We start from the raw sequence: 13,573 nt of genomic DNA, 5'->3' as shown, positions 1-13,573 counted from the left end.
GCGGTGTGACAGAATGACTGACTTCAGCGATACTTTCCAGACCATAGCAGAACAATTTATGGTCCACCACTGTGCCTTTGGTGGTTTTCACTCTCAGCCGCAGGGAATATCTCCTTGTAGTAACCATTTTAGTCATCCCTCCTACACCATGGACAATTAGCTTGACGCTGTCACCTATCAATCCAAGCCGCTGGGCAGCGCTATGGGTGACATAATTAGTGTCCAAGGCAAGATCTATCAAAGTGCCAATCAGCTGGCCAGAGTTGGATGTTGCTTCCAGCAACATCATTATGACTGGGTACTCAGGACCACCTCTATCAGTGCAGGTACTCGAGGCCTTGTTGGAAAAAAAAAAAAAAAAAAACTTTCCTGAACTCATCCCTAAGATCCGGAGTGACCTTTGCCAGAAGCTCCTCCTGCTTACTGGTCAGTCCGAGGCCTTTCTTATTCCCCCTCTGCTCCTCACTGCTGGTAGACTTGGGGCACAGGAGATAAATGGTGGGGTTCTTCATTACAGCAGTCAGCCTTGGTACACAGGAACCTTTTATTGCACTGACTATTTTTTAGATGGAAGCCCAGACATTGACTGCACATCCCATGTGTCTTTATATGGGCCTTTCTCCTCTGGACATCCATCTCCCTGAAGGATTTGCAGGCAAAGAGTCTGCCAGCATGTGTTCCATCAGAGCAAGCACTGCATAAGCCCAACTGTGGCAGAGACCCTTTTTGGCCTGAAGTAGCTTTAGAGAATGCCTTCTTGACTGGTCTGCCTCCTGCAGAGCTTTTCACTGATGAGTTCCTCTCCTCAAGGCCCTCATCTAACTGTTCCAGCTCCTCCAATATTGCCTCCTGCTTTTGTAGGAAAAGCAGCAGACAGTCAAAAAAAAAAAAAAGTTGTGCGGATTGAAGCAATTCACCGGCTCGGCCTTATACTCAATCCACTTCTCCTTTAAAGAGCTAGGTAGCTTTCTTTCCAATGACTGTGCTACCAGACGGTTCTTCAGGACATCCTCTTCTCCCAGGATTACAAGATTGCTAAGGGCCTGCTCCACAGCCTGGATCAATTCAACTGCCTTCCTGGGGTTATTTCCCTTCACAGGGGGTAGACCTTCTATCTCTTTTGCTATTTTCAGAACAATCCTTGCCCTGTTCCCAAAAGCGGTTGTCTAGGTGTTTGAACATCTCATCTGTTGTAGCACAGCTGGACAAGACCAGGTCTTTCTTCACCTTGTCACTTAGGCTTGCCTAAAGATGGAATCGTGTGACACCAGCAGTCCTCAGTGGATTCCCTAGCTGCTCTAACTCTGCCCACTCAGCCTTCCACTGATAATAATCGGTCATATCTCCAGAGAAGACAGGCAGCCGTGTTCTTTCAAGACTGATCTGAGGCTTCAGGCCAGCAGGCATGGCAGGTGGAGGTGAGGCATTTGAAGTATTAGGTACGTGGGATGTTGGCTGCTTAGCATCAGCTCCTATGGACTCTTTCTTAGTCTTACGGTGTCTGGACTTTTGCCAACTTTGCTCCCAGTCATGTAGCCGATTTCCCAGTTTATACAGCTGATGTTTGTAAACTATAATTTTACCAGACACAAGCCGCTCCCACTCAAGCACCTTTTGCTCAAGTGTGCAGATCCTTTCCAGCAGACACTCTCTCAAGGCTTGATATTCTGCCTCTGGCAAGTTTTGTACAGCAGTGCTCTCAACTTCTGCACACTTCTCCTCTGCACCATCGACGAACAGCTGGATGTCAGCGTTGGCATACTTGGTCTACAATATATCCCTGGCAAGCTGGATCACTTCAGTATATGTAGTGAGGCACTTGGTGGTTTTCTCCTTTGCCTGTGCTACCTCTTCTTCCATGTCATCTATTTCTACCAGGGCATCAATGTACTCCAAACCGAAGTCATGCACCCTATCAAAATCTGCACAGAGTGCTCGAATTTCGTCAATCAGTGCTCCTTTTTCCAAGAGGTCAACTGTAAGGGACAATCTGTTAGCTCTTTTGCTAAACAAAGCTTGTGCTGATGACCGTTTTCCTTTTAGGGCCACAGTTTCAGCAGACTCCATCTTCTTTTCGTCACACTGAAAGCACAATTTCAACGAAGGCCTATTTGGCTTCTTCCTCCTCCAGGCACTTCTTCACTGATCAGTGTGACAGGATGGGTAGGCTTGGCGGCATGCATCGGGTTTTTACTGTTCCGTTATCCCACGGAAAGGGCGACCAAGGTGTGCACAGGAATTACTCAGCTCAATTTCCGCTTTTCTTTGTTTTATTCAATCTCTGCATTTAGTTGTAGTAGCATTAACAATGGTTGCAGCTGTAATAATTACAAAAATGGATGCAGCAGCAGTTACTGTAGCAGTAATGATTACAAGAGTGGATGCAGCAGTGCAAGAATGGATGCAGCAGCAGTTATTGTAGCAGTAATGATTACAAGAGTGGATGCAGCAGGTAAAAACCTAAACAATACAAACTGCACAGTTTCAGGTCTAAAATAAAAACTAGAAGCATTTTAAAACAGTTATTGGTCTTCCCACTCACCACAGTAAATCATAAATGGCACTATTAAACATCACACTCAATGATCAGATGTAAAACACAACATAAGCAATAAAATGCATTCATAGTAAATGAGCATTTATAAATAGCAATACATAACTCATGATAAACAACCAAACATAAAACATACATCAAGCCATAAGTTATTATTACCATCAACAGTAATAGACACTAATACTACCATTAAATATACCAATGTTAACATATCACTACTAATAATAATAATACTATATAATCCACATTAAAAAAAAATCTCATTTACAACTTTCAGCCCATACAAATTCACACATCTCATACTCAAACAATTAATCAAACTAACTCAAAATCTACACTTAACAAACAAATGTAACAATCAAAGCGCACACACAAACAAAGCAATTAACACAGAGCAGCACGCTTTTAACCCACATGTTAATTCTGCACTTTGATAAACATTACAAATCACCAGCAAATCAAACAGATAGCATTTGCCAGCAAACCGCACATTAAGGAGCAAAGGAAAAAACATTTCAAACATAGCGTCTAAGGCAAGTGACAAAACACACGATATAAAAAGTACAAGAAAACGCTTACCTGATGGCTACACACCTGGTCAAACGTAGCGAGTATAGAGCAAAGGCTCCCATCTCTTAACAAACAAAGAAGCAGGTCACATGAGCCTGCAATGCTCGCTTTTTATTAAAGGGAACGACACCATTCACTCTATACTATGCCAGGTCGCTAGATAAGCATCTGATAATACAAAATCAGGCCAAAAACGAAACCACAAAACACAACACACGGTGTGGAGGACACTCTGCAGAAGATGGATGAGGAGGATGAACAGGACAGCGGCTGAGCTGATGTTCAGAGCTTAAACAGTGAAACTGCTCATAAGATTTCATGGGTCTGCTGCCATTGTTCCAGATGGCACTGGCCCATCGAATGGCTTTAGCCATTAGAAAGGAGAGGAATTTAGCAACCTTGTGCTCATCAGACATGTTCGGCAAGGCAGAGAAGTACGGTACATGGAGCATTGGAGGAGGAAACCTTTACATGCGAGCGGATCTCCAGCGAACATCTCTGGAGCAGGACGTTGTAGCGCTGGGCTTGGAGATGGTTCGGAGCACAGTAGGAGGGCCTGCGACATCACAGTTGCTAGTTAAGACATCCTTGTGTTGAGGTCGGCTAGCATTTGCTGATGTTGCTTTAACCAAGATGGCGGCACGCATGGTTACAGCGGCTTACGGCTCTCCTTTTCAGTGCTCTTTTTTGTTGTTGTATTTTTTTCTTGCTTGTTTGTGCACCATCGGTTCTGCAAACATCCAGTACACCCGCCAGACACTTTTGGACATCAGAGAACAATACCAGATATCTGTTTCGAGCGATTTTCACTACACCCATAACATCCCAGACGACATAGCGAGACCGCCGGGCTCTCCATGGATTGTTATCGGGTCTAGGAGGCGGTGCAGACGGAGGAGGGAGAGGAAGCAGAAGCAGGGCCGGTATTATGCTAAGAAAACAACCACACAAGCCACCTCTACCGAGCCTGTATCTTTCCAATGCCAGATCCCTGGTGCATAAAACGGACGACTTGGAATTATAACTCGCTGGAAATCGCTATGTTCGTGACTGCTGTATTTTGATTATCACCGAAACCTGGCTTCACCCGGGAATTTCTGACGCTAGCTTGCAGCTAGCAGGTTGCACTCTGCTCCGCTGGGACAGGACTGAGGACTCTGGTAAGAGCAGAGGAGGGGGGCTCTGTATTTATGTGCATGATAACTGGTGTAACAACAGAACAATTATAGACAAACACTGTTCCCCAGACCTCGAATACATCTCTGTAAGATGCCGGCTAACTGTAGTGATTGTCATGGCTGTGTATATTCCACCTGATGCCAGTGTAAACAGAGCGCTTTCTCTCCTGCTGAACACCATAAACAAACAGCAGTGAGCCCACCCCGACGGTGTTGACATAATTGCGGGAGATTTTAATAAGGCCAACTTGAAGACTGTACTGCTGAAGTTCTATCAACATGTCAAGTGTTCTACTAGAGGGGAGAACACTTTGGATCATGTTTACTCCAACATCAGGCACACATACAGAGCCATACCCCTCCCCCACCTTGGCCAATCAGACCATCTTTCCCTCCTGCTCTCCCCAGCCTACACCCCCTCAGACGCAGAGCCAGACCCACCATAAGGAATGTTACAACCTGGCCTGACAATGCACTCTCCAAACTACAAGACTGCTTCAATCAGACAGACTGGGACTTATTTGAACACCAAGAGCTGGAGATATTCACAGGAACGGTACTGGACTATATCAAGTTCTGCATCGGGAATGTGACAGTGGACAAAAACATCCGGGTTTTCCCAAACCAGAAACCCTGGATGACCATCCAGGTCCACTCACTCCTCAGGGCTCGCGACGCTGCCTTCAGGTCAGGTGACAGAGCTCTGTACAGAGCTGCTCGAGCTGACCTGAAAAGAGGAATTAAAAAAGCCAAGGTGGACCATAGGATAAGTATAGACTCCCACCTGTCCAGCAACAAGACACGGGAGGTGTGTCGGGGTATACAAGACATCACAAACTTTAGAGGCTGTGATGTGTCAACAGAAGACCTGAGTGCGCCGCTGGCAGAGGAGCTAAATTGCTTCTTTGCTCGCTTTGAAACATCCCAGCAGCACTCATCTGCTCCAGCCCTGTCCCCACCCGGTTCCTGCACCACTCCATTCACTGTACAGGAGCATGATGTCAGACAGATACTCCTGGCAGTGAACCCCAAGAAAGCTACCGGCCCAGACGGAGTACCTGGCAAGGTTCTCAGAGCGTGCGCCCATCAGCTCACCCTCACCTTCACCAGGATCTTCAACCTCTCCCTGGCTCAGGCAGTCATCCCGCCCTGCCTAAAATCAGCAACAATAATCCCAGTGCCGAAGAAGTCTCCCATCACCAGCCTGAATGATTACCGTCCTGTGGCCCTCACCCCAGTGATCATGAAGTGCTTCGAGAGACTAGTTCTTCAGCACATCAAGGACTACCTCCCCCCAGACTTCGACCCCCACCAGTTCGCATATCGTGCAGACAGCTCCACAGAGGACGCCATTGCCGTAGCTCTCCACTCTGCACTGTACCATCTGGAGCAGCGCCAGAGCTACGTCCAGATGCTCTTTGTGGATTATAGTTCAGCCTTTAACACAATAAACACGGACATTCTCATCAGAAAACTGGACACTCTTGGCCTCCCCCGTCTCACATGTGCCTGGGTAAAGGACTTTCTCACCAACCGGCCCCAGACTGTGAGACTTGGCCCCCACTTCTCCTCCACCCGCACGTTGAGCACCGGCTCTCCACAGGGCTGTGTGCTGAGCCCCCTCCTGTACTGCCTCTACACCCACGACTGCAGTTCAACCCACAACAACAACCTCATCGTCAAGTTTGCTGACGACACCACTGTGGCCGGACTCATCTTGAATGGAGACGAGGCAGCCTACAGAGAGGAGGTCCTGAAGTTGGCAGCCTGGTGTTCAGAGAATAACCTTGCTCTGAACACCAAGAAAACCAAAGAGATTATTGTTGACTTCAGGAAGCACAGCACTAACCTAGCCCCCTTTTATATCAACGGTGAGTGTGTGGAGAGGGTCCACACCTTCCGGTTTCTCAGCGTTCTCATCTCCGCCGACATCTCCTGGACAGAGAACATCACGGCAGTCATCAAGAAGGCTCAGCAGCAGTTACACTTCCTGAGAGTCCTCAGGAAGTACAACTTAGACTCCAACCTGCTGCTGACCTTCTACCGCTCATCCATTGAGAGCCTGCTGACGTACTGTATCACAGTATGGTACGGCAGCTGCACTGCTGTAGACAGGGAGAGGCTCCAGAGAGTAGTAAAGGCAGCACTCTCCCCTCCCTGATGTACATTTACACCTCACGCTGCCTCAGCAGAGCTAGGAACATTATCAAGGACAGCTCCCACCCTGGCTTTGATCTGTTTGACCTGTTGCCCTCAGGGAGGCGCTACAGGTGCATCAAGACAAAAACAGATAGATAGATTCAAAAACAGCTTCTTTCCAAAAGCCATAACCATCCTGAACTCAAATATGCACTGACTTTTTATCGTCTAACTCTCACTGTGCAATACTTATAATGTGCAATACCCGGACTCTCCATGTGCAATACTATAATGTGCAATACTTTATAATGTGAAATACCCGGACTCTGTCTGTGCAGTACTATTATGTGAAATACTCATAAATGTGCCATACCTGGACTCTCCCTGTGCAATACTTAGAATGTGCAATACCCGGACTCTCTCTGTGCAATACTTATAATATGCAATACCCCACTCGATAATGTGGAACACAACACTGTACATAGCACTCCTTTTTTTTTCTTTTTTTCTCCCCCTTCCTTCTCTTTTTTATTGCATATTTTATGCTGTTTGCACTGTGATTGGAGTTGCTTTTAATCTCATTGTACATGTGTATAGTGACAATAAAGGCATTCTATTCTATGTTCTCCTAGTAAGCGTCCTTGAGCATTGAGAGCTGTCTGCTTCTCCTCTTCCACTACATCTATGTTGGCGAAGTATCCGGTCATGGTTCAGGCACTTATGAATGTATGCGCAAAAGAGGAGCGTCCAGCAAACAGTGAACAAGCCAAAACGTGAGACGAGAATCAGAGTTGAGGGACTAGTGATGGTCGGGCGAATGACAAACAGGAGAAGACAAAAGAGTAAACATGAAAGAGGGAAGCAAAGGTCAGAAAAATGAGAAATCAGTCAGAAGAAACAAGGCTTGGTATGAACTGAGGATAGCAGAACAATACTTCGCAATGAAGTGGTGTGAGGTTTAAATAGGCAGAGGGACGAATTAGAGTGATGAGTGACAGCTGTGGTTAATAGTCAGGAGACAGAGGGATCTGAGAGTTCTGGGAAGTGTAGTTCAAGGAGTCCATGTTTATAGTTTGGACAATATCAGCAGGTTTACTGACACTTAGTTTTTAGTAGCAATGCTTACACCAGTATTTCTGGCATGTGTTATAAATTACAGCAAATTATAAGATTTGTTATTAAATATTAAACCACAGTGTTGCTAAATTCTCAGTTATGTTTGGTTAGAGGGCGGCACGGTGGTGTAGTGGTTAGCGCTGTCGCCTCACAGCAAGAAGGTCCTGGGTTCGAGCCCCGGGGCCGGCGAGGGCCTTTCTGTGTGGAGTTTGCATGTTCTCCCCGTGTCCGCGTGGGTTTCCTCCGGGTGCTCCGGTTTCCCCCACAGTCCAAAGACATGCAGGTTAGGTTAACTGCTGACTCTAAATTGACCGTAGGTGTGAATGTGAGTGTGAATGGTTGTCTGTGTCTATGTGTCAGCCCTGTGATGACCTGGCGACTTGTCCAGGGTGTACCCCGCCTTTCGCCCGTAGTCAGCTGGGATAGGCTCCAGCTTGCCTGCGACCCTGTAGAAGGATAAAGCGGCTAGAGATAATGAGATGAGATGAGATGTTTGGTTAGAAGGTGTTGATTAATTTTCTATCATAGCAAGACTTTGTGCTGGCTGTAATTCAGATCAAAAGTTTATATTAAACCAGAGACATTATAAGGGAGGAGAAACCACTGAAAGAATCCTGAATGGAAATCTCTGGCACAAGTCGCGAGTAGCAAACTTGCACATGTGGAGTAAGTCAAAGAATTGTGGGGAACAGGGCTTTTTTTCTTTTTCTGTGGGGGGAAAACCTTTTTAAACTGTGTTTTGGAGTGAAGTCACCAAAGTTTTCAGATTTGATTTGTTATTCCATACGTGCAGTTTGTTTTTTTTTGTCCTGGTGGCCATTGAAAGTGCAGTTATGGCTATAACCCTATTCATTTACATAGGGGCCTGATCTTGTTAGCCTGAAATAACTACACTGGTATGTTACAAAGATGGCTGCCAAGTGGTGAGACTTGCCTACAAGGACTTTGTTAAAGCACTCCACATATGTAAACTAAGGCTAATAATAAACATTAGACATTTTTCTATGTGAAATAATCATTGATATCGTGACATTTTCTGTAAGGAGACATTTATGTAACAGTTATGGAAGACGTCTCAGGTCTCAGTGGTTTGTAAAGGTCCGTAAGTTTAAAGTTAACAAATGGTAATCTGCAGAGAGGCAGTGCGATGAAATGGAACAGAACAGGAGAGGAGCTGGAAAATAAAGTGGGTTATTGAGTTTAGTACCTTGTCTCATTAATATCTCATCTCATCTCGTTTTCATCCACTTATCCAGGGCCAGGTCGCAGAGGCAGCAGTCTGAGCATGGAAGCCCAAACTTCCCTCTCCCCAGACACCTTGGCCAGCTCCTCAGGAAGAACACTGAGGCATTCCCAGGCCAGCCGAGAGACACAGTCCCTCCAGCGTGTCCTGGGTCTTCCCTGGGGCCTCCTCCCAGGGGGACATGCCTGGAACACCTCCCCAGGGAGGCGTCCAGGAGGTATCCGAAAGAGATGCCTGAGCCACCTCAGCTGATTCCTCTCAATGTGGAGGAGCAGCGGCTCTACTCCAAGCTCCTCGCGAGTGACTGTGCTTCTCACCCTATCTCTAAGGGAGCGCCCAGCCACCCTGCGAAGGAAACTCATTTCAGCCGCTTGTATCCGCGATCTTGTTCTTTTGGTCATTACCCAAAGCTCATGACCATAGGTGAGAGTTGGAATGTAGATTGACCGGTAAATCAAGAACTTCGCCTTTTGGCTCAGCTCCTTCACCACGACGGACCGGTAAAGCGACCGCATCACTGCAGAGGCTGGCTCAGCTCCTTCTTCACCACGACGGACCGGTAAAATGACCGCATCACTGCAGAGGCTGCATCGATCCGCCTGTTGATCTCATGCTCCATCCTTCCCTCACTCGTGAACAAGATCCCGAGATACTTAAACTCCTTCACTTGAGGCAGGACTTCTCCACCAACCTGGAGAGGGCAAGCCACCCTTTTCCGGTCGAGAACCACGGCCTCGGACTTGGAGGTGCTGATTCCCATCCCAGCCACTTCACATTCAACTACAAACCGCCCCAGTGCATGCTGAAGGTCCTGGTTTGAAGAAGCCAACAGGACAACATCATCCGCAAAAAGCAGAGATGAAATCCTGTGGTTCCCAAACAGGATTGCCTCTGGCCCCTGGCTGTGCCTAGAAATTCTGTCCATAAAAATTATGAACAGAACTGGTGACAAAGGGCAGCCCTGCCGGAGTCCAACATGCACTGGGAACAGGTCTGTCTTACTGCCGGCAATGCGAACCAGACTCCTGCTCTGTTCGTGCAGGGACCGGACAGCCCTTAGCAAAGAGCCCTGAACCCCATACTCCTGAAGCACCCCCCACAGGATACCACAAGAGACATGGTTGAATGCCTTCTCCAGATCCACAAAGCACTGTGGACTGGTTGGGCAAACTCCCATGAACCCTCGAGCACCCTATGAAGGGTATAGAGGTGGTCCAGTGTTCCACGACCAGGAGGAAAACCACATTGTTCCTCCTGGATCCAAGGGTCGACTATTGCCCGAATTCTCCTCTCCAGTACCCTGGAGTAAACCTTCCCGGGGAGGCTGAGAAGTGTGATTCTCCTATAATTGGAGCACACTCTCCGGCCCCCTTTCTTAAAAAGAGGGACCACCACCCCGGTCTGCCACTCCAGAGGCACTGTCCCCAACCGCCACGAGATGTTGCAGAGGCGTGTCAGCCAAGACAGCCCCGCAACATCCAGAGACTTGAGATACTCAGGGCGGATCTCATCCACCCCCGGTGCCTTGCCACTGAGGAGCTTGCAAACCACCTCAGTGACTTCGGCTTGGGTAATGGACAAGTCCACCTCTGAGTCGTCAGCCTCCGCTTCCTCAATGGAAGACGTGACTGTGGGATTGAGGAGATCCTCGAAGTATTCCTTCCACCACCCGACAATATCCCCAGTTGAGGTCAACAGCTCCCCACCTGCACTGTAAACAGTGTTGGCAGAGTACTGCTTCCCCCTCCTGAGGCGCCGGTCTCATTAATATGACCAGGCCAAAAACACAGGTTATGTTGTCTTAAGGAGGTGCTTTAGATAAATAATTTTACTAGTCAGCAAGCTGTGACTCAACCTATCATCTGATACTCAGCCCTACATTTATTAACAGAGCATCACCCAACATCAGATTTACTTCATGAATCTAAAACACAAAAAAGGGATTAATGCACCATGATATGTCTTTCTATATGTTGTTCCAACCTTCAAACAGTGGGCTGATTTTCCTCCAGCTGGTAACTCCTCCCTCACTGGTGTACTGACCCAGTGCTGTCTCAAGAAAGAACAGAGGGATTCCACAAGTGGCGAGAAAGATTAGGTAAGGGATGAAGAAAGCACCTGTATGGTACATAGACAGAAGAAAAATGAACACTGAGCCAGAGAAATTAACAGAAGCACATGGTAACACACTGCATTATATAGGAATTATTACAGCAGAGAGGGAATACCAAGACCTTGTTCATCATTGTTTTATGCAGATATATGGAACTAATATTTTCCCATATGTCTGTCTTCCGTGGACACATGCCACTGACTTATCAAACAAACATCTGTGACTAACTGAGAAAACTGTGTTTTCAAGAACTCAACAGATCAAGAGGTCAATTTTTGCAGCCACCTGGCAAACATAAACACAACTCAGATTCTCAGTCAAGTTAGAAAAATGTTGATGGATCCTCAACATATTAGATGAATATAAAAAGTAACCGTGAGAAATACTTTACCTTTAATTATGACAACATTAATTTATAATAATAGTCAGATTTAGGTGGTTATTTGGAGAAATAGATATTCCAAAGGAAAAAGGAACATGATACCCTAATCAGTGTCTTGAAAAAAAGATCAAGATCTTATTCATTTCATTTTTTATTTGTAAAAAGAGAGAATATCATAAAGCATATTTACAGAAATGCAGATTTAAATGTAGATCCCTAATGAGCAAGCCAAAATCAATGGTGCCAGGGAACATTTCCCTTTGCAAATGAAAAGTATAACTATAATATAGGTTCTGGAAATTTTGGACTGATGATAAATTACATTTACTGGTTAAAGTAATAATGGGTAGTAAAAGTCAGTAGGAGGGCATTCCACTGGGTCATTAAACTGGGCTAGTTTTTATTGCTAAGCTGGGAATTAGCTAATGACATTTAGTTCAAAACCCATCATTCGACAAATTTATTCCAATTAACACACAGCATTCTTTCAACACAGGGAAGTTAAAGCAACATATACAGTACAAGCTTGCAACATCTGCTTGGTCTTAGTTTTACAAGCGACAACATTGCATTTTTTAAAACAGCAGAGAGTACTTCTTGAACATTCAAATGCATTGCTAAACCAATCCCTTCGCTGAAGCAAAAAAATGTTAAGCAAATAGAATGGTCACACTAATGGAAATACTTCTTTGTTCAAAAAAAAAACCAAACAAAAAACAAGCCGATCATACACAAATATATATGGCTGAAAAAGAATGGAGTGGATGTAGGGAAAAGTTTGTGAAGTTTTTTTTTCATTTTTACAATCATTACTGAACCACTTTTTAAATTATGTGCAATATTGTTAACATTCATATTTACATCCTGTATGTGGTCACTGGGGCGGTACGGTAATGTAGTGGTTAGCACTGTCGTCTCACAGCAAGAAGATCTTGGGTTCGAGCCCAGCGGCCGACAAGGGCATTTCTGTGTGGAGTTTGCATGCTCTCCCTGTCTGCGTGGGTTTCCTCCGGGTGCTCCGGTTTCCCCCACAGTCCAAAGGCATGCAGGTTAGGTTAAGTGATGGCTCTAAATTGACCGTAGATGTGAATGTGAGTGTGAATGGTTGTCTGTGTCTAGGTGTCAGCCCTGCGATGACCTGGTGACTTGTCCAGGGTGTACCCTGCCTCTCGCCCATAGTCAGCTAGGATAGGCTCCAGCTTGCCTGTGACCCTGTAAGACAGGATAAGCGGCTATAGATAATGGATGGATGGATGGATGTGGTCACTGTTATTGTAATGTTGAGCTCAGTAATTAAATTCTTAAAAGGCATAAAAACTTCAGTCTAGTACAAAACAAATGAAAACAACCATGGGCAAATGTACTTTACTCAATCTACTTTTTTGGCTTACCTCCTCCATTTTTATAACAGAGGTAAGGGAAGCGCCACACATTGCCTAGTCCAATAATTCCTCCAGCAACAGAGAGAATAAACTCCACTTTGTTGCTCCACTGGCCTCTGTCCTTCAGCTTCTCATCAGTGTTTGGCACAATGTCCCGTGGTCGAGTCAAACCATTGGATGGATCCATTTTGCACCTGATATTCTTTTCTCCTGGGACAAAGCACAGACATTACATAGAAAAGACAAAACAGAAAAGCAAAAGAGATGTTTGACTACCATAGTTTTTGGGGTTAAGGGATTAAGATAAATATCTGTCCTGATTCAGATCTTGAATAGCCATCATGCCATACAAAATTAGTAAGATTCTTTAATATTATATATTCTTGGGTGCACAAAAGACAATTATATGCAAAATACTGGTATTTTTGTCATCTTTGGAACTTGTGATTTGGTGCTCTGCACACCTCAGAACAAAAGTGGGATCATTGAGCAACATAAGATAGTACAAGGTGATAAGGATTCTGGTGAAAAAAGTAATTCTAATAAGAACCAAGTGCAACACAAAAGTCAACGTAATTATTTGCTCATTTGGTTAACAATGTGCAGTAATTACAATAGTTTGTATACTGTAGGTCCTTAGTGGACCATAGATAATCATGCTTGATCCAGTTCAAAATGGGGCAGAAGTTGAGAAACGCTGACACATATCATTCTTGTCTACAACCAATGGGTCCTCCATCTTTATAGGATATACTTACAATGCTTGTAAGGTTCAGTAACAAAGTAACTAAATGTGTACAGCAACAACATACAACCTACTCAACTGTGAGTTTTTTTTGTCTGTTTGTTATAATTGTAGATCATTTGGCAAAATGACGATCCTATTTGTTCATGAT

At 45.3% G+C, this 13,573-nt stretch overlaps 1 protein-coding gene across 1 annotated transcript in view; it reads right to left on the bottom strand.

Annotated features, from left to right (window-relative positions):
* The window catches only part of LOC132869688 (sodium- and chloride-dependent GABA transporter 2-like), a gene marked incomplete at its 5' end in the record, with an annotated part of 85,382 nt that extends 72,485 nt beyond the window's left edge, over nucleotides 1–12,897 (bottom strand). The window contains 2 exons of the mRNA XM_060902994.1: nucleotides 10,784–10,918; nucleotides 12,687–12,897. Of these exons, the coding sequence (XP_060758977.1) occupies nucleotides 10,784–10,918; nucleotides 12,687–12,897 (346 nt within the window). The remainder of the gene's footprint in view (nucleotides 1–10,783; nucleotides 10,919–12,686) is intronic.
* Between the last annotated feature and the right edge of the window lie 676 nt (nucleotides 12,898–13,573).

The sequence above is a fragment of the Neoarius graeffei genome, chromosome 2 (assembly GCF_027579695.1).
Source record: "Neoarius graeffei isolate fNeoGra1 chromosome 2, fNeoGra1.pri, whole genome shotgun sequence".
In the NCBI taxonomy this organism is placed as follows: Eukaryota; Metazoa; Chordata; class Actinopteri; order Siluriformes; family Ariidae; genus Neoarius; species Neoarius graeffei.
The sequence above is the reverse complement of the archived record's forward strand: the minus strand, read 5'-3'. Positions and strand labels throughout refer to the sequence as shown.